The sequence below is a fragment of the Chelonoidis abingdonii genome, chromosome 6 (genome assembly GCF_003597395.2).
Source record: "Chelonoidis abingdonii isolate Lonesome George chromosome 6, CheloAbing_2.0, whole genome shotgun sequence".
Classification (NCBI taxonomy): Eukaryota; Metazoa; Chordata; order Testudines; family Testudinidae; genus Chelonoidis; species Chelonoidis abingdonii.
This window is the reverse complement of record NC_133774.1, coordinates 3,536,141-3,559,781: the sequence shown is the minus strand read 5'-3', so window position 1 is coordinate 3,559,781 and position 23,641 is coordinate 3,536,141. Positions and strand designations below refer to the sequence as shown.

The 23,641-nt window shown below is 56.1% G+C and overlaps 1 protein-coding gene across 1 annotated transcript in view; it reads left to right on the top strand.

The window, feature by feature from the left end:
- The window catches only part of ARID3C (AT-rich interaction domain 3C), a gene marked incomplete at its 5' end in the record, with an annotated part of 133,826 nt that overhangs the window by 89,539 nt on the left and 20,646 nt on the right, over positions 1-23,641 (top strand). The window contains one exon of the mRNA XM_075067473.1: positions 6,428-6,500. Within this exon, the coding sequence (XP_074923574.1) occupies positions 6,428-6,500 (73 nt within the window). The remainder of the gene's footprint in view (positions 1-6,427; positions 6,501-23,641) is intronic.

Sequence of the window (23,641 nt, the reverse complement as noted above, 5' to 3'; positions counted from 1 at the left end):
CCTATCACTTAAATCAGCCTCTGGACCAGAGGACTAGTGGATGGCTAATGTGATGTCAATTTTTAAAAAATGCTCCAGAGGCAACCCTGACAATTACAGGCTGGTAAGCCTGACTTCAGTACCAGGCAAACTGGTTGAAACTATAGCACAGAACAGAATTATCAGACACATGGATGAACACAGTACGTTGGGGAAGAGTCGACATGGCTTCTCTAATGGGAAATCCTGCCTCACCAATCTGTTAGAATTCTTTGAGGGGTCAGCAAGCATGTGGACAAGGGTGATCCAGGTGATGTAGCAACAAAGAGTCCTGTGGTACCTGATAGACTAACAGACATATTGGAGCAGGAGCTTTCGTGGGTGAATACCCACTTCGTCAGACGCACGTAATGGAAATTTCCAGAGGGGCATAAATATGCAGGCCAGAATCAGCCAGGACATAACGAGTTTAGTTCAATCAGGGAGGAGGAGGCCCTCTTCTAGCAGTTGAGGTGTGAACACCAAGGGAGGAGAAACTGGTTTTGTAGTTGGCAAGCCATTCACAATCTTTGTTTAATCCTGAGCTGATGGAGTCAGATTTGCAGATGAACTGAAGCTCAGCAGTTTCTCTGATACAGTGTCTCTTGGACTTTCAGAAAGCCTTTGACAAAGGCTCTTAGGCAAAGGAAGCTGTCATGGGGTAAGAGGGAAGGTTCTCTCATGGATCAGTAACTGGTTAAAAGGCAGGAAACAAGGAGTAGGAAGAAATGGATATTTTCACAGTGACAAGGGTAGATGTGGGGGTCTGATGATGGAGTAGGGGCCTGTCTGTGTGGGGGATGGGAGAGCAGGGAGACTTTAGGGGATGGAGATACAGAGCTGTAACTGAGTAGGTAAGAGGGGGGAAAGGTCAACAGCTTGGCCGGGAAGGAGACAAAGGAAGGGGCTGGCAGGCAAGGGAAGTAGTTTTCAGTTTGCTTTTGGGCTGTGGGGCGGAATTCAGGTATCCTAAGCTGGGATCCAAGCACCCTGAAGCAGAAGGACTCGATGGAGAGTCCTGGCTGTGCCTGCAAGCTCTGCTGTAACTGCGTTCCTGTTGTCCAATAAACCTTCTGTTTAACTGGCTGGCTAAAAGTCACTGTTGGCGTGGAAAGGGGTGCAGGGCCGGACTCCCCCAACTCCGTGACAGGGTCCCCAAGGATCTGTACTGGGCCAAGTGCTGTTCAACATATTGTTCTGTGTGAGTCAGGGGTGAAAGTAACATAAAGGACTTGCCAGTACCCAGAGTCCTGTGGAAGGGAAGGGGCTCAACCAGAAAGGGCAGGACCTTTAAATCCCCGGGCTTTAAATCAGATTTAAAGGTGTCATAAACAGATAGCTAAGGGATGTTTCTTTTACCTGTAAAGGGTTAACAAAGGGAACCAAACACATGACCAGAGGACCAATCGGGAACCCCGGATTTTTCAAAAGCTCAGGGAGGGAATTTTGGGGTGTGTGTCTTTTGTCTGTCTCTCTGTTGCTCTCCTCGGCTCTGAGAGAGGATCTCTCTATCTCCAGGCTTTAAATCTTCTGTTTCCCAGTTGTAAGTACAGGTATAATACAATTAGGTTTTATTTGTTTTGTATTTACATGTGTGTAGTTTGCGGGATATGTTTAAATGTATTTCTTTTGGATAGGGCTGTTTTATTCATTTTTCTTTTAAGCCATTAACCTGTGTATTGTCACCTTGATACAGAGACCATTTTAATGTCTTTTTCTTTCTTTTTATATAAAGCTTTCTTTTTAAGACCTGTTGGATTTTTTTTTTTTAGTTGGGGCTCAAGGGGATTGAGTACTGCAGCTCACCAGGGAATGGTGGGAGGAAGAAGACAGGGGGGAAAGAATTTCTTTGTGTTAGAGTTACAAGCTTGCATTTGCAGGGACCTCGAGGGAGGGTGAGAGAAACCCAATCTCTCGGTGTTTTGTTTCAAGGAGTTGAAGCAGAGTAATCTCCAAGTGTACCAGGGCGGGAAGATCTGGGAGAGGTAAAGAGGGGAAGGGAAGTGGGTTATTTCCCTTTGTTGTGAGACTCAGGGCATCTGAGTCTTGAGGTCCCAGGGAAGGTTTTGGGGAGACCAGAGTGAGCCAGACACTGGAATTTCTGGCTGGTGGCAGCGCTATCAGATCCAAGCTGGTAATTAGCTTGGACGGTTCATGCAGGCACCCAGATTTTAGACGCTAAGGTTCAGAATTGGACTTATGCTTAGAAAAAAGGGCTCAGGGATTCAGCTGAAGCTAGGAGCCGGGCCTTTTAAATCACCCCCAGAGCTACCAGCTGCAGAGGCAGCTGGGAGCCCTGGGGTTGGGCAGGGGGTGAAAATAATTTACAGTTCTTACCCATATGGTCCAATCGCAAGCGACTCACCTCTCCTACGTACTTCATGGATCCCTCCCATTGCACGACATAGATAGAGAAAATAAGCGGCTATTACTGCTACCAGGACTGTCTGTAATAAAACTTTACTATTGGAATAAGCTGAAAAAGTGAAAACTCACTGTCACATTTTTCTCTGTGTCTTCCCTCCTCCTCCAGCCAGGCTGCGGACACTAGGCTCCATGCTTTCTCTCCCTGCCTGGCACTGAGCAGCAGCTGCAGGGGCTTCCCTCTAGCTTACAGCAGGGAGCAGGGAGACTGGCTGAGGGAGGGAGAAGCCTGCCGCCTTCATAAGAACAGTTTAAACTCAGCTGTTCCCTGCATGGTTCAGTAACATTTCAAAGAGGATCTGCAAGCAGTTTGGACATCACAACCATGATCCTCTGCTGGGGAGGGAATGGGATAGATTTGAACTTGGAAATGGTTGCTGATTTTGATCGTGTTTAGGGGATCCCCTCATCCCGGGGGAAGAAAAGAACTGCCCCTGCCATGGTCACACACACCCAACAACAACTGGGAGTGACATTAACAAGGATGCCAGAAACGGCTCCTAATTCTGGGCACTGAACTGCACAGAGAACAGCTGAGTTTAAACTGTTCTTTTGCAGGCAGCAGCAGCAGGCATCTCCGCCAGTGTCCCTACTGCAAGCTAGAGCCTAGAGGAGAACCCCTGCTGGCAGTGGGTGGGTCGGTGGGGGGAATGCAGAGCCTTGTCTGCAGCCTGGCTGGAGGAGGGGGAGGGAGGAGATGAGAAACCAATGTGACAGTGAGTTTTCCCCTTCCACCTGCTTTTATTAGCTCTGGATTTAAGCTGTGCAGCCAAATGCTTTTATTTGTTGTGTATATTAGTATTGGAGACGAGATCCCCTCATCCCGGGGGCAGAAGAGGACTGCCCCTGCCATGGTCAAACACACCCTCCCCTCAATCCCCTCCCCCCAGCTACTGTGAGTGAAATTAACAAGGATGCCAGAAATCTAGCCCTGGGGGCTGAACCATCAGGGAACAGCTGAGTTTAAACTATTCTGATGCAGGGGGCAGGCTTCTCCCTCCCTCAGCCAGTCTCCTTTTCTTACCGGTCCTCACCTCTGGTGTGAGTTCATTTGCATGTGCAGAGATTGTCTCATTTCACCCACATAGTTGCTATTGGGACATTTAATGCACTGGATGAGGTACCCCACATGTTGTGATAGGCGTGTGTAGGACCCATGGACCTCAAAAGGTGTGTTCTGGGGGGTTTTGATCATTGTAGCAGTGGAGCTATGGCTGCAGGTTTTGCATCTGTTGTTCAGGTAGGGTCTGGTGCTGTTTTGAATTGGTGTGAGCTGGTCTGTGGGGAGCCTGCTTCTGATGAGTTTGGAGAGGTTGGGAGGTTGCTTGAAAGCCGGACGAGGGGGTTTAGGAAAAATTTCTTTCAGGATGGGGTCCCCATGGATTATGGGCTGTCGCTGTTTGATGATACCCCATCTGGGTTCCAGTGTGGGGTGGGAGGTGACAGGTAGGGGTGTGTGGGCAGAGCGGGGTTATTTCTGTACTGAAGCAGGGACTTGGGTGGCCTGTTCCATGACATGATCTACTTCTCTGATGGAGTGTCCTTTTCGGCAAAGGCAGTTTTGAGGTTTTTAAGGGGTGTATCCGGACTTTCTCCTCAGAGCACATTCTGTGGTATCGGAGCCCCTGGCCGTGGATAACAGATTTCTTGGGGCAGTTACTGGGTCTGTGGAGGTAGGTGCAGCGAGCTGTGGGTTTCTGGCGTACAGTTGTCTATAGGGTTCCATTGCTGAAGCCAATCGTGGGGTCCAGGAAATTGATGGTGGTGTGGACGTGTCCCAGAGTTTGATGGATGGTGGTGGATCAAGTCGTGGTAGAAATCTCTGAGAGAGTTCAGGTTGTTTGTCCGGAGGATGAAAAATCATCGCTGTATCTCAGGAATAGCACTGGTTTCCTGGAGCATTTGTCCAGAAATTCTTCCTCAAGGTGGCCATGGAGAGGTTGGCACACTGGGGTGTGGCAGTTCCCATGGCTTGGACAGAGGGTTTGCTGTGGAATGTAAGATTGTCATGGGTGAGAGTGGAATGGATGAGCCTGGTGATGTGTTTGGGGGGGAGAGCTGGGGGCTCCCCAGAGTCTTGTCAATGTTTGCACCAGGCAGCGCTGCCGTCGTGGTGAGGGATGTTGGCGTATGGGAGGTGACATCCTGGTGGCCAGGATGCTGTTCTGGGGAAATCTGTTACTACTGTGCAGTTTGTGGAACCATTAGGAGATGGATAGGTAATAAGACAGGAATTATCATCTTGCCTCTATATAAATCCATGGTCCACCCACACCCGGAAACTGCCGGCAGTTCCGGTCACTCCATCTCAAAGCAGATTAGAAATGGAAAAGGTGCAGAAAAGAGCAACAAAACAGAACCGCTTGCATATGGGGAGGGATTCCAACGACTGGGACTAAGGGAGGATATGGCAGAGGACTATAAAATCATGACTGGTGTGGAGCAAGTGAGTAGCGAAGTGTCATTTACCCTGTCACATAATATAAGAACCAGGGATCACCCAATGAAATTAACAGGCAGCAGGTTAGAACAAACAGAAGGAAGTATTTCTTCACACAACGCACAGTCAGCCTGTGGGACTCTTTGCTAGGGGATGTTGTGAAAGGCAAAACTACAACTCGGTTCAAAAAAGAACTAGAGAAGTTCATGGAGGACAGGTCCATCAATGGCTATCAGCCAAGATGAGCAGAGATGCAACCTCATGTCCTGGGTGTCCCTGGCCTCTGACTGCCAGAAGCTGGAACAGGATGGCAGGGGATGGAGCACTCGAGAATTGTCCTGTTCTGTTCATTCCTTCTGGAGCATCTGGCTCCGGCCACTGTCGGCAGACAGGATCCTGGGCTGGATGGACCTTTGGGCTGACTCATTGTGGCCGTTGTGTTGTTCTAAAGGTCAGTGGGAGACGATCCATCTTTCCAGCTCTCCCCGTGCAGGTGAAGGAGGGGACGGAAGATGGATGCTGGATTGGGGGGCTGAACACTGCTCACGAGCCGCCGGGCCCCCAGTCTGCAGCCAGCACTTCGCTCCCCCATTCAGCTCGCGGACAGGGTCATTGGTGCCTGCTGGGGACAGTCCCGGGTCAGGGGACCAGCGACAGCGCCCTGGGTGGGAAGGGCCATGACGGGCCAGGAGACCCTTCTGGCCCTGGGGCTGGTTACAGCTGGGCCCCCAGCATTGTCCCCCAGGACTCCTCCAGAAGGTGCTTACTGAGACCTGTTTGCAGCCCGAGCCCCACAGAGGGGCACTCTCCTCGGCTGGGAGGGGGGCTGCTGCACAGACAGGGTCAGTCCTCGCTTGGTGCAATGACTGGGCAGCCCAGACACTGCGGTGATGGGTGCGGGATAAGAACCTACAGGGAAGAGAACCGAGCAAAGGAATTTTGTTCGTGAATCTCGAGAGATCAGCCGTGCAACACGATGGCAGTGTCATGCCCGGGCACATGGCTGTGGGGCAAACACACCCGAGGCACATGCAGAGCCCCGGGTCTGGAAATATACCCCAGACACGCACAACCTCCCACCCAGAGAGACCCCAGGCAAACTCCCACAGCTGCACCAGCGTCCCAGAGTTGTGCCAGCCCCTCTGTGGGGCGATCAGCACAGGCGGCTGTGAGTCTAAGGAAGGAGACTGCAGCCAGATTTGGGGCATGGAGCCTCTTGCCCAGAGCTGTTTGGCTGAGGGGAGCCAGGACTTTGGATATTCAGGAGGCTCCTGAGATCAGCCTTTCCCACATCCAGTGGGGGCTACAGAGGTCAAATACCTCTGATCCCCTCAACACTTTAGTTACAGGGGACTCTGCTGGCAGGAGAGGGCCTATGACACACAGTGGAGCAGCTCCGATGCTGTCCAGCAGAGGGCAGTGGTGTCTCTCTCACACATATGCTACCCAGTCCATTCCAGCACCCCCTGCAGGACGCGAGTGTTTGCACTAGGGCTTGCTCGGTTTCTGTGGTGCTGACCTGCCGTCTCTCTCTCCCGCCTGCAGCTCTACGAACTGGACGACGACCCCAAGCGGAAGGAGTTTCTGGACGACCTCTTTGGCTTCATGCAGAAGAGAGGTAGGGGAAGGCTGCAGCTTTGGGGGTCCCCGGCCAGGAACCTGGCTGCAGAGAGGCGTTACTGGGGGGGCTTGTGACTCGCACTCAAACTGAGTGGTACCTTCAGTCCAGTTCTCCGGACCCACCCTCAGCCACTGCCCAGCTCAGTCTCATCGACCACCTGGGGCTGGCGGGAAGACGGCCTTTCATACTCTGGGGGGGCGGAGGGTGCAGGGCCTGTGGGGAGAACAGGAAGCAGTGGACAAGCCCCCGTGGAAGTCTGGACACACGGGTGCCCCCTGGGGTCGCTCTGGAGCTGAGATCCAGTGCTGGCTCTGTTGGCTGGGGCTGTGGCGGGGATGTTACAGGGCCGGGTTGATGCTGGTTCTGCTGCAGGCTCTCAGATCTGGGTTGGAGGCATCCGGAGGACGTGGGTCCCTTTGCTCCGAGGTTCTGGGGAGCAGGAGGAGCTGCTGCATTCGGGGGGGCGGGGGGGGGGCTCGTGTGTCGTGTCGGAGCTGAGAAGGCCACGGGGACCTCGATCCCTTCGCTGGTTCCATTCTTGCACCTGTGCTGGATAGAATGGAGTCTGGCGCAGCGGGGTTCTCGCCAGGGGCTATGAGGGGCAAAGTTACTGTTTCCTGGACTATGACCCACTGAGATGCTCTACAGGTCGGGAGTGAGGGACATTGGCAGAGCTGGAGGGGCTGCAGGTCGGGAGTGAGGGGCACTGGCGGAGTTGGGGGAGGAGCCCAGGGCTGGGAGCAGGGGGCTGTGGGTCAGGAGTGAGGGGGCACCAGTGGAGCTGGGAGGGCTGTGAGGGGAGCCCAGGGCTGGGAGCGGGGAGCTGCAGGTCGGGAGTGAGGGGCAGCGGCAGAGCTGGGGGGCTGCAGGCCAGGAGTAGGGGGCACCGGAGGAGCTGGGGAGCTGCAGATCGGGAGTGAGGGGCACCGGCAGAGATGGGGGGCTGCCGGTCGGGAGCGACGGGCACCGGCGGAGCCGAGGGGCTGCGGGTCAGGAGTGAGGGGCACCGGCGGAACTGGGGGGTCTGCGGGTCGGCAGTGAGGGGCAGTAACAGAGCTGGGGGGCTGCAGGCCGAGCGTGAAGGGCACCAACGGAGATAAGGGGCTGCAGGTCAGGAGTGAGGGGCACTGGCAGAGCTGGGGGGGCTGCGGGTAGGGAGTGAGGGGCACCTGCAGAGCTGGGGGGCTGCGGGTCGGGTGTGAGGGGTGCCGGCGGAGCTGGGGGGCAGCGGGTCAGGAGTGAGGGGCGCCGGCAGAGCTGGGGGGGGCTGCAGATCGGGAGTGAGGGGCACTGGCGGAGCTGGGGGAGCTGGGGGTCAGGGTGAGGGGGCACAGGCAGAGCTGAGGGGCTGCGGGTTGGCAGGGAGGGGCACTGGCAGAGCTGGGGGGCTGCAGATCAGGAGTGAGGGGCACCGGAGTAGCTGGGGGGCTGCGGGTTGGGAGTGAGGGCCCCTGGCAGAGCTGGTGGGCTGCGGGTCGGGAGTGAGGGGCACCGGCGGAGCTGGGGGGCTGCGGGTTGGCAGGGAGGGGCACTGGCAGAGCTGGGGGGCTGCAGATCAGGAGTGAGGGGCACCGGTGGAGCTGGGGAGCTGTGGGTCGGCAGGGACGGGCACCGGCGGAGCTGGGGGGCTGCGGGTCAGGAGTGAGGGGAGCTGTGGGGCTGTGGGTTTGCAGGGACGGGCACTGGCAGAGCTGGGGAGCTGTGGGTCAGCAGGGACGGGCACCGGCAGAGCTGGGGAGCTGTGGGTCGGCAGGGACGGGCACCGGCAGAGTGTGGGGAAGGAGCTGTGCAGGAGTGGCCGCGAAGGGCAGGCGTGGGTGGGGACACTCGGCTGCGCCGTATTCCCAGTCCTCGGCAGGTTCCGTTATAGGCACCGGGCGGGATGGATTGGAAGCCACAGCAATTGAGGTGATTCGATAAATGCTTTAACCTTTGACCCTCGCCTCCCCCCAACCAGCCCTGGAACAATTAAAAGGTTCCCCAGCGCTGGGGGGCGGCTGGGCCTGGATTAATTAGAGCCCTTTGCTGCAGCTGGATTAATGAACCTGCCGCTCCATACGGCAGAACCCCAGGCAGAGGTTAATGTCGTGCTAATTAAGGGGGCTGACACTGCAGGGAGAAGGGGCTGCTGCTGCTAGTGAGACCTCTGGGGTGGGGGGGCTCCATGCCAGGGTCAGCCCTCGGTGGCTCTAAAGAGGGCCCCAAAACCCCTCGCCTTGTATCGCTCCCTGCTGGGGAGGGGGCTCTGATCCCCCCCACACACACACACGCTGCTTGGCCCAGCCGGCCACTCACTGGCCTCCCTCCACGGCCCAGTCAGGGGTTGGGCTCGGCCCGGTGGCCAGTGAGGGGCCGGGCCAGCATGAATGGTCTGTGGCTGGTGGGGAGCAGGGAATGGCCTTTGGGCTGAGACCTGGCCAGCTTGTGTCACACAGTGGCCACTGGGCACGCAAGGTGCTGGCCAGGGTGAGCCTGGGAGCACTGCTGCCCTCTGCTGGAGAGAACGGGAACTGCGTGGCTGCCTTTTCATAATCCCCCTGCTGCTGGCAGCCCAGGGGACTCCCCGCAGGGCGGCACGTTTGGGGTGGGAGCCTGGCACCCTGCAGTGTTGGCTGCAGTGCCGGGCATGCGCAGCACAGGCAGGGGCTGGGCGGGTGCTGGAAGGGGACTGGGTATTTCCACCCCTTGGGCTGAGCGACGGCCAGTCCACCTGTGGCTGTGATTAACCCCTCACACCCTGCAGCCAGCTGCACAGGTACTGCCGGGCACAGGCCCAAGGTCAAGATGTGCCACCCCCTCCTGCTGGGCCCGCCTGTTCCCATCCCTGCGGCCAGGTCCTGCCCAGCAGCTGCTCTCCCCAGGGCTTGGCAGCCGTCACTGGAAACCACCCCCTCCTCACCTGCCCCCCAAAGAGCCCAGTGGTTTGGGATGGGTTGTTAGATGGGGGGGATCTGAGTTACTGCAGAGAATTCTTTCCTGGGTGCTGGCTGGTGAGTCTTGCCCACATGCTCAGGGTTTAGCTGATCGCCATATTTGGGGTCGGGAAGGAATTTTCCCCCAGGGCAGATTGGCAAAGGCCCTGGAGGTTTTTTGCCTTCCTCTGCAGCTTGGGGCACGGGTCACTTGCTGGAGGATTCTCTGCACCTTGAGGTCTTTAAACCACAATTTGAGGACTTCATTAACTCAGACATAGGTTAGGGGTTTGTTACAGGAGTGGGTGGGTGAGATTCTGTGGCCTGCATTGTGCAGGGGGTCAGACTAGATGATCATAATGGTCCCTTCTGACCTGAAGTCTATGAATCTATAAGTCCTGGCACTGGCTCCTACTGCTGACCCTGCCCCCCCCCCGAGCATGCCAAGGGCACTGGTCCCAGGGATGTGGGGCACATGTGGGGGGACAGGGCGGACCCTGGGGTCATGGCATGGGGCAGAACGGAGGCTGGGGAGGTTGAGGGGACGGACGTGGGGCAGGGAGCCGGGTGGGCCCTGCCTCCAAGCCCTGGGCACCCAGGAGAGGCAGCGCAGGAGACAAGATTCATGAGCTGCTGCGTGGGGCTCATTATCTCTGTCTCCAGCGCTAATTAACTCCATCTCCATTTGGACCGGCTGAGATACGGGTGCTAATTAACCGCAAGCCTCTCTTTGTGTTCAGCTGATTGGGGCTTTTGTGCAACTCCTGAAATGGAGCCGGGGGATCGAATCCCCGGGGGCTGCTCCCCGGGCTGGCCCGGTCGATGGCTATAAATCCACAGCGGGGAGCAGCTGTGAGCCAGCCACCCAGCGCCCGGGGATGGCGATAGCATTGATCCAGGCACAGGGACCAATAACTCTCTTGCTGCGCTCCGTGCGCCCCCCTGGCTGGCATTCATTTGTCTGCCCATCCGGACACAATCGCTAATCTCTGCCAACCATCTCCATCTCCATTAGAGCCCCACGCCGAGTAGCGCCCGAGTAATGAGGGCACATTAGCCTGAGTGGGCATCTCCCCCTGGGAATGGCTGGGAGGCACTAGCCCCTGGCACCCCCGGGCAGCCCCTTGGAGAACTGAGTCAGGGACCAAAGCCTGATTCACACCAGAAATGTTGTTCTGCGCTGCTTGTCCTAATTTGCCAAGCGGCGTTGCTGTGCACCGTTAAGCAGCAGCCGTGTTCCACCCCAGAGCTGGCTGCATGTCAGCCTCCAGGCTCCCGTATCGCCTGGGGTGAAAGGCGCCGGAGCCAACGATTTTAGGTTGTTCTCCAGTGATTTCCCGTCGGATCCAGAGCCCCATCTAAAGGGAGCGGCTGCGCCGAGTGGTCCCTGCAGGCTGCGATATCCTCTGGTCGCTGATTAGGCGGCAAGGGGGCTGGAATGGAGCCAGAAAATATTTCAAGCAGCCCGCCCCCCCCATGGTAATATCCCAGCGTGTGCGGCCCAGTCTCCCCCCTGATAACACCCCACTGTGTGTGTCCCGCCCCCCCGATAACACCCCAGTGTGTGTGTCCTGCGCCCCATGATAACACGCAGCGTGTGCAGCCTGCACCCCCCGATAACACCCCAGTGTATGCGGCCCAGTCCCCCCCCGATAACACCCCAGCGTGTGTGTCCTGCCACCCTGTGATAACACCGCAGTGTGTGCAGCCTGCCCCCCCAATAACACCCCAGCATGTGTGTCCTGCCCCCCGTGATATCACACAGCATGTGCAGCCTGTCCCCCCCCCGAAAACATCCCTGTGCTTGCAGGCCCCTCCCCCAATAACACCCCAGCGTGTGCGTCCCACCCCACCCCTCTGATAACACCCCAGCATGTGCGTTCTGCCCCCCAATAACACTCCAGTGTGTAAGGAATTAGACTTGGTTGTTGAGTTTGTGAGCCGGTGCTAAGCCCAGGGATTGGCCACAGGATTTTTGAAATGGCACAAAATGGCATTGGCAGGGGAGGAGGCATGAGGGCACTGTGCCCCTCAGCAATGCCAGCTGTTGGCAGTGTCTGTCCGCCCCTGTCCAGCCCCCGCCCAGCATGAGGGCAGGCGCAGAAGAACCAGGAGCAAAGCGAGGCCCTGCTCAGGGTCCCCCAGCAAACCCATGAGTCCAGAGCCAGGATACCCCTCAGGGTTTGCCGGTGAGCTCTGCCCGGGACGTCCCCCATTGCAGGCTTCTATCGCCCTCCAGGACTGTGTCTCCTGCAGCTGGACATGAGGTGCTGACCTGGGCTAGTCGCCTGACTGCGAACCCGCCTGGGTACTCCTCCAGCTCTGCTAAGATGTACCCTGGGTGGGACTCGTCAAACCGCGTAGGGCACTGACTGCGGGGGTTAGGGCTGCACTCACAGGGCCCTATCCACGCTCGCTGCCACCCAGATGGTGAGCGTCCGTCCCCGTCCCAGCGGAGACCCGGCCCCACTGCGCACGGCGCTGCACAGAGCCAGTCCCTGCCTCCCAGCTTTCACCCCCATGCTCTTCTTTGCAAACGTTCTAGTCCTGTTAATCCTGATGCACCGAGACTGCCTGGTGGGCAAGGTGGGATTTGCAGCTCCAAGCAGATGAGATGGACAAAGGGTGGGAGGGGAAATAGAAGCCCTGGGGCGAGGAAGGACAGTGGAGCTGAGAACGGAACCCAGGTGTCTTGACTCCCAGTCCAGTGCCCTACTCCCTGGGCCACGCTGCCCCTATTAGGGGACAGGCAGAGGCGCTGGGAATGTTTTCTGTCTGTTACGCACACACAGAAAGCCCCCTCACCCTTTCCTGGGAGCCCATAAACAAAGCGGTGGTGTTTATGTAGGACCTACCCCCAGCGTGTCCGGCTGCCTGTGTCAGGCGGTGTGTCAGCTCCTCGGGATGGCTCACCGGGAGCAGCAGCCGAGCAGGGGACATGCTGGGGGGTGGCAAGCAGGGGAAAAGACCCCACTCCATCGGCTGGGGAAGGACCTGCCCCTGGGATGGTCCTGCCCATAATGGGAAGCGAAGGGGAATGATCCCAGCCAGAGGGCTGGGTCGTGGGGCTGGGCTGTGGGGCCAGCCCGGTCCCTGGGTTTGGGGGTGGAGTGGGGGGCAGGAGTTTTACCAGGCTCAGTTATTTATTTCCTTCCTTTGTAGCAACAATATTTGCCCAGGCAGGGCAGGGCTGTGAAACCGGTTCTTCCTGTTCCCTGGACCCCGACCCCGGCCAGCCCCTGGGGGGAGCAGGGCCTGCTGGCTGCCTGCGGCTGGGTGGAGAGGACCCGCTCTCCTGTCCCTCTGCAGCGGAGTGGGGTTGTGTTACACTGTGTATGTTGTGCACTTGTGGTTGTGGTAGTGGAGGCGTAGGAGTGTATGCACATGCACGGGATTGTGTGTGTGTGTGTGTGTGTGTGTGTGTGTGTGGTGTGGGGGGGGGGTGTGCACTACCCAGTGACTGCCCAGGTCCCGAACTGGGGAGCAGGGGGCAACTAACTCCGTTCAGGGTAAATGCCCCGGGGGGGAGGGTTGCTGATGCCCCACGTGGCACCAGGGTCCACGCCCAGCCCCAGGGGAAGGGGCAGGCATGTTACACAGCGCCCCCTGCTGGTGGTGATGTGCTCGTAGCAGAGGAGCCTCTTGGGGATGATCTGGGTGCCCGGCCCTTCCTCCCACCTGCCCACGGGGCAGCTGGGACACCTGTCACTGCACCCCCGGCCCCTCCTCCTCTGATTGACCCCAGCCCTGCGGAGTAGGAGAGGATCCTGGCCCCAGGCCGAGAGACAGGGATGGCCTCTGGCACCGTTCCGGAGCTGTGAACCTCTTCACACTTGCTGCGGGAGTGACTCCGGAGCAGCTCCGTGTGGCTAGGGGAGAACTGAGGCGGGATCACGCCATGGGTATGAGAGCAGGAGAGGAGCCTGGCCCCGGGCCGGGAGACAGGGATGGCCCCTGACGCTGCTCCGGAGCTGTGAACCTCTTCACACTTGCTGCGGGAGTGACTCCAGAGCAGCTCCGTGTGGCTAGGGGAGAACTGAGGCGGGATCACGCCATGGGTGTGAGAGCAGGAGAGGAGCCTGGCCCCGGGCCGGGAGACAAGGATGGCCCCTGACGCTGCTCCGGAGCTGTGAACCTCTTCACACTCGCTGCGGAAGTGACTCTGGAGCAGGTCCGTGTGGCTGGAGAACTGAGGCAGATGTGAGAGCAGGAGAGCGGATTCCCTCTGCCTCCAACATTCCAGGCTCTCTGGAGCCTGCGGCTGTCGACGGGACATGACCCGTGGTCTCCGGCCCTTTGTGCCCATTAGGGATCGATCCCCTGGTGCTTTCCCCAGCCCACCCTGGCCTCCTGCACCCGTTCCTGCCCAGAAGTGGCATTCTTCCCTGTATGCTCCTCCCCTTCCTGCCTGCAGCCCGGTTTCAGGTGCCGCCACTGCCTCAGTTTCCCACTACAAACCCTGCCCTTGGGTGTTTTCTCAGAGACCTTCCCCATTCCGGGAGTCTGCTTTAGCCACTAACAAAGCTCCTGCTGGGTCACCCCCTTAGTTGGGTCTGTGTTAGGCCGACTTACAGCCACTGCAGTAATTACTGCGGTGGTTCACATCCACACTCCCCTCCTCGGGTCAATGGTGTGCATCCTCACCCGGAGCACTTCCACCCACCAACGAGGGGCAGTGTGGGGGGCTAGGATCCAGCTCCGTCCCACTCCCCACGGGAGCCCAGCTGGCCCCTGGCTTCTTGCCTCCCGGGAGCAGGGGGGAAGCCGCCGGGGGATCTTACCTCTAGCAGATAGATCTGCGCCCAGAGTCCAGACAACCCCTGTGCTCCTGGCGGGGAGCAGAGAGCCAGGGCCTTGCGGGCTAGCAGGGCTCCCAGCGGGGGGCCTGGGCAGTAGCCGAAGCCAGGACCTGGGTGACAGCCCAGCTTGGAGCGGAGACCCAGCAGCAGCCCGGCTGGGGAGCCAGGAGCTTGTCAATCTCATGGCTCTAGCAGTCCAGTCTGAATTACTCTAGCTTCAACTTCCAGCCACTGGATCATGTTATGAATATGTTTCCCTGCTAGACTGAAGAGCCGATTATCAAACTTCTGTTCCCCAGACTGTGATTGGGTCACCCCGTAACCTTCTCTTTGCTAAGCCTCAGTGACTGAGCTCCTTGAGTCTCTCACTCTAAGACAGGTTTTCTAATCCTTTACTCATTCTCGTGGCTCTTCTCTGACCCTTTCCAATTTATCAACATCCTTCTGGAATTGTGGGCCCCAGACCTGGGCACAGGATCCCAGCAGTGGTCGCACCAGTGCCAGGTACAGAGGGAAAATCACCTCCCTGCTCCTACTGGAGATTCCCCGGTTGATACATCCCAGCATCGCATGAGCCCTTTTGGCCACAGTGTTGGTCTGGGAGCTCATGTTCAGCTGATTGTCCCCCATGATCCCCAAATCTTCTTCAGAGTCCCTGCTTCCCGGGGTAGCATCCCCATTCTGGGGACTATGGCCAATACTCTGTTCCTAGATGTGAGAACTTACCTTTGGCTGTATTAAAATGCATATTGGTTGCTTGCACCCATCTTACCAAGCCAACCAGACAGCTCTGTATCAGTGACTGGCCCTCTTCATTACTGACCACTCCCCCAACCTCCGTGTCATCTGCATTTTGTCAGTGATTGTCACGGAGTCTGGGGGAGTCCGGCCCTGCACCCCTCTTCCTGGACCCCACAGTGACTTTTATCCAGCCAGTAAAACAGAAGGTTTATTGGACAACAGGAACATTTGCAGGCACAGTCATGGGACTCCTCATCGAGTCTTCTGGGTTCAGGGTGCTTGACCCCCCTCCCCCCTGTCTGGCTCAGGTTACAGGCTTAAAGATCCTGTCCCTCACCTAAAGACATCCCCTGCTCTCCCATCCCCCACACCGACAGCCCCTACTCCATCACAGTGATGATTTTATGTTTTCTTCCAGGTCACTGATAAAAATGTTAATTAGCAAAGGGCCAAGACCCGATCCCAGCAGAATCAGACCCACTCAGTTAGGGTTCGCCATTTACAGTTTCATTTTGACACCTATCAGTTAGCCAGTTTTTAATCCATTTAGTGTGTGCCATGTTAATTTTGTATTGTTCTAGTTTTTTAATCAAAATGTCATAGGGTACCAAGTCAAATGCTTTACAGGAAAAAAAGTTCATTAATTAACACTATTACCACTATCAACCAAACTTGTAATCTCATCCAAAAAATTCTGTCAAGTTAGTTTGAAACGATCTATATCTATAAACCTATGTTGACTGATATTCATTATAATACTCGCCTATAATTGAGTCGTTTCTTTTAAAACCTGTAGATGCAAGTTATCCAGACCTGCTGATTTAAAAATGTCTAACTTTACTAGTGGCTATTTAACATCCTCCTGAGAACTGTTGGGATAAAAAGTATTTCATCATCTTCACCTTCATCACATGAATATATCATCTGACTTTTCCCCAAATAGAGAACAGAACTACTTATTGGACACTTCTACCTTTTCTGTATTATTATTGAGCAGTCTACCATTTCCAGCTAATAATGGATCAATAACATTACTAAGATTCCTTTTGTTCCTACTACACTTAAAAACACACCTTCTTATTGTCCTTAACTCCAGGGGCCATAGCATTCACTTTGTGTCCTTTTGCTTCCCTTATCAATTTTCTACAATTCCTAGCTTCTAATTTATATTCATTGCTATTAACGTCCCCTTTTCCCATTTGTTTTATATGTACAGCTACTTTCATTTCAGCTCTAAGCTGAAGTTTTGTTTTTGTTTTTAACTAATGCAGCCATCTTTCTTGATTGTGGTTTTGGGGCACCCGGTAAAATGTTCTTAAACAACTTCCAATTATCATTCACATGTTTCTGTTTAAATTCCTTCTCTCTGCTGATTGGCTCATAATTGTTTTTATTATTGTGAAATTGGCCCTTTCAAGGCACCAAGTATACATACATCACTGGTCTGGGCTTTGTTCTATTTGCACATAACAAATGCAATCAACTCACGATCATTTGCACCTAAGCGACCAGTAATTTTTAGTTCTGTGATCACTTCCTCTTTATCTGTCTAGACGAGATCTACTGTAGAATTCCCCTGTTGGATGCAGCACTTTGTGAATCAGAGAATTGTCGTCTATAATTTATAGAGTTCCGAGGGCACTTTAGTACTGGCAGCCTGCAACCTCCCGTGTACGTTACTCAGCTTGAACTCTCTCCCATGATAACGCAGCTTGAAGGCAGGTGACGTGTCTCCTGTATGTGCATCAAGCTGGTCGGATGCTTCTGGACTCTGCTTTATTGGGCTTTCTCCTCTTGCCAGCCCCCGCCTTGCCCTCCACCGCCTGGCCTCCCCTCGGCACGGGGGGCTCTTCAGCCCTTTAACAAGGGCAGTTTGTCTCTGGGTTTGTGCTTTTTGCCACATGAGCCATTCCAGATGCGGGGGAGCAGCGGCATGGAGCGGATGGCGCTTTGCTTCTGGTAACGGGTGGAGCAGGCTGCATTGTGGGGGGAAAGGTTCGGCCCATTTCCAAAGTCGACTGGAAAGGAAGCATCAGTGGGGTTGGAACCAATGGCCAGGCTGGCTGTAGCCCTGCTGTGTGCTCACATTGCATGAGTGATACCGACTCAGGCCTGGCCCATGGCTGCTGGAGGGCATCCCTGAGGCAGACGGGTGTTTCTGGGAGTGGTGCTCCATGACTTTTAAGAGGTGCACTTTCCGTTGAGTCACACGAAGCTGCTGCCTGGGTGGGGGGTGCTGGGCTCCTGACATGCAGAACAGACCCCTGCCTTCCTTAGGAACAGAAGAACGGCCACACTGGCTCAGCCCAAAGGTCCATCTAGCCCAGTATCCTGTCTGCCGACAGTGGCCAATGCCAGGTGCCCCAGAGGGAATGAACAGAACAGGGCAGTTATTGAGTGATCCAACCCTGTCGCCCACTCCCAGCTTCTGCAAACAGAGACTAGAGACACCATCCCTGCCCAGCCTGGCTAGTAGCTATTGATGGACCTGTCCTCCATGAATCTATCTAGCTCCCTTTTGAACGCTGTTATAGTCTTGGCCTTCACAACATCCTTTGGCAGGGAGTTCCACAGCTTGACTGTGCATTGTGTGAAAAAATACTTTGTGTTTGTTTTAAACCTGCTGCTTATTCATTTCATTTGGTGGCTCCTTCTTCTTGTGTTATGAGAACGGGTAAATAACACTTCCCTATTCACTGTCTCCACACCAGTCATGATTTTACAGACCTCAATCATATCCCCCCTTAGTCATCTCTTTTCCAGGCTGAAGAGTCCCAGTCTTATCCATCTCTCCTCATACAGCATCTGTTCCATACACCTAATCATTTTTGTTGCCTTTTTCTGAACCTTTTCCAATGCCAATAGATCTTTATTGAGATGGGGCGACCACATCTGCACACAGCATTCAAGCTGTGGGCATACCAGGGATTTATATAGAGGTAACGTGATAGTTTCTGTCTCATTATCTCTCCCTTTCGTAATGATTCCCAACATTCTGTTTGCTTTTTTGACGCCGCTGCGCATTGAGTGGATGATTTCAGAGAACTCTCCACGATGACGCCAAGAGCTTTCTTGAGTGGTAACAGCTAATTTAGACCCCATTGTTTCATATGTATTGCTGGGATTATGTTTCCAATGTGCATTACTTTGCACTTATCAACACTGGATTTCATCTGCCATTTTGTTGCCCAGTCACCCAGTTCTGCGGGATCCCTTTGTAGCTCTTCGCAGTCTGCCTGGGACTTCACTATCTTGAGTAGTTTTGTATCATTTGCAAACTGCCACCTCACTGTTTACCCCTTTCTCCAGATCATTTGTGAATAAATTGAACAGGGTTGGGCCCAGTACAGACCCCTGGGGAACTATTTACCTTATTTAAAGCCCCGAGTGCTTTTCCCAGGAGTTAACCTCAGCATCTAATCCCAGTTCTAACTCCAGAGGTCGCCCGTTTGTGCCACCCTAATTTTCCCCTGTGCTTCAGTTCTTCACTGTCCCCCAGAAATTGCTGCAGTTATTGAGACAGTGGCTGAGCATATGTGTCATGTTGCTGTGTGCTGTCAGAGCTGCTGTGCTCCACCCCAGAGGGGACTGCATCTCACGTGTGCTTCGGTGTGTGAGGTCAGCAGAGATGGTTGTTGAAGCAATGGAAACAGCATGTGGGAGGATCTTCCCCAGCCGAGAACGAACACCCGTAAGCACGCAAGGGGCAAGGAGGGGGCAGTTTGAAGAGTACAGTGGAATCCACTTCAGAAAGTGTTAAATAAAAACCAGGGCTGTCAGACCAGCCGTCTCAGCTCCCATCCAGCCGATCCTGCTGGGGACCAGCTCAGTGCTCTCAGGGTTGGGGCTGGAGGCTGGTTTCGCATGGTGTATCGACCCCTGGGCATAACCAGCTGGGATCCACGCTGCAGGAGGCCACTGTTTGCAAGAAATGGCTTCACCCCCTTGCCTGACATCTCCCTGACTCCATGGGGCGTCCTTCTGTGCCTTGATCCATTCTGGGTCCCTCCCAGCCCCCACCACCCACATGCCTCTGATTCTCCAGAGACACACACACCCCGCGTCGCTCTGCATCCCGGGCGCTCTCCTCTCCAGCGAGCTCTCCTGCAAAGGCAATCTGGGCCATGGAGCTCTGCACCTTATTAGCCAGGGGAGGTCAGGGACCCCAGAGGTGCCCTCCGACCCCGACCATCATTAATCAGCTGCTGCCAAGTGCCTCACACTGGTCACGGAGGGCAGCAGGGAGGTTCACTCCAATCTTCTCTGGTAACGTCTGTGGGGTGGGCAGGAGGGCTTCACCAGGCGGGAGGGGCACCCTGAGCTTTTCATGGCAGTGGAGTGTGTTTCACCCCATAGGGAGGGACGTCCCTGTGACCCACACACACAAGCACACGTGTGCACTTCCCTGCCGTGCTCACGTGCACACGCGCTGTGTACACACATCCCCAGGCTCTCTGCCACTGCCCTCACACACAGACAGCACCGGCAGGTACACATGGGCACACATGCTTCCCCCAGTTGCACACTTACCCTGGCACTTTGGCGTGCATGGATGTGCACTCATGGAAGTGCCTGGGCACACGCATTCACACCCAGACACTTCAGGCACTGCGGGGCGTTTCAGGTCCCCTGTAGAGCTCCCCGTGGGTGTGCCTGGCGCAGCACCCCAATAAAGACCCACTCTCTGCCCGCTGCCGAGGGGCTGGGATTGCGCAGATCAGCCCTTTGCGCCCAAGGGGGACCTTGTGTTAAACCCAGAGCAGATTTTGAGAGGAGTTTGCAGTTAGGAAAGAGACCAGGTCTCAAGTCATCTTGTGAGGGGCGGGGCATGTGTGGGGCACAGACAGGTGGATGGGACAGGTGGAGACTGGACAGGGTGTAGTGGGGGACGGATGGGTGGATGGGACGTGCATGGGGACGTGTGGGTGGGGATGGATGGGTGGAGACACATGGGTGGAGAAGGGCGTGTGTGGGGACAGACAGGCGGAGGGGACGGGTGTGGGGACAGACGGGTGGAGACTGGAGGAGGCGTGAGTGGGGACGGATGGGTGGAGACTGGCGGGGGGTGTGCGAGAGGATGGACCCACGGAGGGGATGTGCCTGAGGATGGACGGACGGAGGGGGCGTGTGTGGGGACGGACGGGTGGAGACTGGAGGGGGCGTGCGTGGGAACGGACAGAAGGAGGGGGCATGCATGAGGATGGGTGAGCGGAGGGGGTGTGCGTGGGGACGGACAGGCAGAGGGGGTGTGCGTGGGGACGGACAGGCGGAGGGGGTGTGCGTGGGGACGGACAGGCGGAGGGGGTGTGCGTGGGAACAGGCGGTTCTGAACGCGGCTCTGTAGCACCCAGCCATGCTCCCAGCTACCCAGCAGGGATGGGAGCTGTGGGGAACTGTGTCTCTCTCCCTCCCCCTTCCCTCCTCGCCCCAGGGAGGGGACGGACAGGCAGATCTGCTGGGCTTTGTGGCCTCCGATGGCGCAGTGAGGCATGCAGGGGACTACACGTCTTCCTCCTCTCCAGTGCCTGGGGTGCGACCCGCCGGCACTGCAACCTGTGGGGGTGGGGGTTGCACAGTCAGCTAGGCTTCCCTGTGTGACAATGTGGTTCTGGCGGGACCCAGCTGAGAGTGCCAAATCAGGACCAATTGCTCAAACAGGGCAGTCACAGCCCAAGGCTGGGGTTTTTCAACCTCTAAGGCAAACCAAACCAGCCAGACAAAAATGACTTTGGTTTCACCCCACTGGCTAACCGGGAGTCACACAAAGCAAGTACCTTAGCACACCCAGTTTCCGTATCACCCCCAGTGCCACACGTCCTGGATGAATGGTTATGAAAACAACACCCCAGTAAAGAAAAAAGTTCTCCTGATCCAAGACCAAGCCCCAGGACCCAGGCAATATACACATCAATCTTACCACAAATCACGCTGTGCCAATCCTTTAGCATTAAAGATTAAAGGTATTCATAAAAGAAAAATAGAGATTAGAGCTAAGAATCGCTTAACTGGAATAATTATGTACGTGATGGCAATGTCTTAGTTCAGGCTTGTAGCAGTGATTGGAGTAAACTGCACGTTCAATCAGTCTCTGGGAAACATCCCCGCTGGATGGGTCCTTCAGTCCTTTGTCAGAGCTTCATTTGTAGCAAAGTCCTCCAGAGGTAAGAAGCAGATTGAAGACGAGATGGAGATCAGGCTTCCAGCCTATATAGCTTTTCCAGTTGTAAGGACGCTTCTTTGTTCTTACTGTGGAAAGTTACAGCAAAATGGAGTCTGCAGTCACATGGGCCAGTTCCTCCACACCCTGCTAGTCACAAGGTATCTGTCTTCTCTCGATGGTCCAGTTGTGTAGCTGATGGTCCTTAATGGGCCATCAAGCAGGCTAAGCAGAGCTACCACCACTTGTCTGGGATCTTTCCCAGTAACACAGCACAAGTTTGAAATACAGACAGCATACAGCAATATTTCATAACTTCAACTACAAATTACAGACATAACAGACAGCATAATCATAACCAGTAACCTGTAACCTGGTCTTAGACACCTTAGTACCCGTGTGGCAAATTGCCGGTACTGTTCGGCTGGGTCTCGCGCTTCTCTTCTCTGGGTAGTGTTCAGGCGATATTGCTTGCCTCTGAACCAGTTTTTTAATCACTCCCCTAGTGTCCTGGGAGAAGGGGATGGAGAGGGAGGGACCTGGCCCCCCTCTATCCAGTCCAACCCAGGGGCCTGGGTGCTGTGAACCACTTGGCTAGCGGTTCCTTCCCCTGGGTACTTCCCTCTCATACCCCTACAGCTTGCAAAGGGCTTCTCGCCTCTCGTCTTACAAGCCTGTGCCCTTACCTACGGTTTCTGTTGGGCTTCCCAATCCACCGCAGCACTCTCCAAACCTTCTATTTCTCTCTGGACAAACTCTTCTCTGCTGCATCTGCACTCTGCTCCAATCCAACCTTTCTCCTTCAATACCACCCCCTGTCTACTGAAGCAGGGGTATTATATCCCATGACTGGAGTCAGTGCTCTAAGTGGAGCAGCTGCTATAATTGCCACAGCTGTTCTAGTTAATCTAAAGCAAACCTTCCTCCCTTGGCAGGGAATAAGGCCCCCTGCTAACACTCTTATACTGCCCTCTGGCCATGCTGTATCACACCCCCTATACATAGGATTTGGTGCCACGACAGGACCTTGGTTGCAACCCATGTTCTATATGGTCCCAGTTTATATCAATAACGTCACACCCTGTATTACACACCGGCTCCTTCCCAGCTGCCAAGGAGTCAGTGGGGCTGCGACTGCCTGCCCATCCCGTGGTGCTGACCCCCACATGGAGGAGCTGGGGTGAGACGGGGCTGCGGGGAGGCCAGCGGCAGCCCAAGCCCCCTGCCTTGCGGGCCCTCGCCCGGTGGGACGCAGCGAATTGATGTGGCGCTGTCAGCCCTGATAAAATGTAACGTGTGTTCTGCTCGCTGCCTGGCTAAGCAATTAAGCCCCTTTCAGTTGTCAGCAGGACGGACCAAATTAGCAGAGGTGAAAAATGGGGCGTCACGGTGGAGTTCCTGCAGCACCCGGCGTGTGGAGTTCAGAGGGCCCGGTGCCCACAGGTGCACCCTCTGCTGGCATTGCGCCCTCGCCACAGGGTGATCCACCCACCCTGACTGCCCCTGCCACACATCCACCTGGCCCCCTCACCCCCATGACAATCCCCCCGGCCCAGGCTGCCCCCTTCCTGCACGACGATCCCCCCCAAGACTCATCTGTAACCTGCCCCCTCTGCTTCCAGAGAGCCGTGGTGCCCACCAACCGCTGGCCCTGCCACGACCCCAGGCTGGCCCGGCTCGGTGGCGAACTAGAGGTGCAGTGACTCCGTCCGTGCTAGCATAGTTACACAGGTGGGCCTGAAATCCCAGAGTGGCCTGGATCCATGCAGCCACCTCTGGAGCAGAGCGCGGCCCATGGTCACCCGTCCAGGAGAAGAGGAACAGGCCATGCCAGCAAAGAGTGGGGGAGGGCTCCAAGGAGGCGGCACATCTCGCCCTGCTGCGAATCTGGCCAGGACACCGGGGAGAACAGCTTTGCTGCGGATCCAAGTGCCACCAGTGAGCACAGCTGGGCAGGGTCTGGCTTCACATCCCGGCTAAAGGACAGGTGCCCGCCCAGCTGCCAGGTAAGAGCACTGCTGAGCTCGGGCCTGAGGTGCATCCCCTAATGACCCATCATGGCAAGGCAGCGTCCCGTGCGCCACGCCAGGCAGGGGTGCAGTACCGGCTCAGAGGGAGGGGCCTGAGTGGCTGTGTCACCCCATGGAGCATCCCCTCTTGGGGCCTGATAGTGAGCCCAAGCCAGGCCTGGGCCCCCCCCCCGGGCATCAGCGGGGCGAGGGGGGGCTCTGCCAATGGCTGCCCCACCCAGCAAGAGGTGCCCATGTCCCAGGACAGGCAGCCCCCCCGGCACCCCCTTGTCTGCGGTGTGTCCCTGAGCAAGCGGCGCGAGGCCGCGGCCGAGGCGAGCGCGGGGCCCTGCCGATAATGCTTCGCCGTAAATCAATCCCCAGCTAATTGGAGCCCCACAATGGCTGCGCCTCCTGAATGGGCTTTTGTGGAGCTCTCCGGCAAATGAGCCAGCACCATTACTCTTGGGGGGGGGGGGGGGCGGAGACAGGTGCCTTTGTCCTGGGGCCGGGGCAGCGG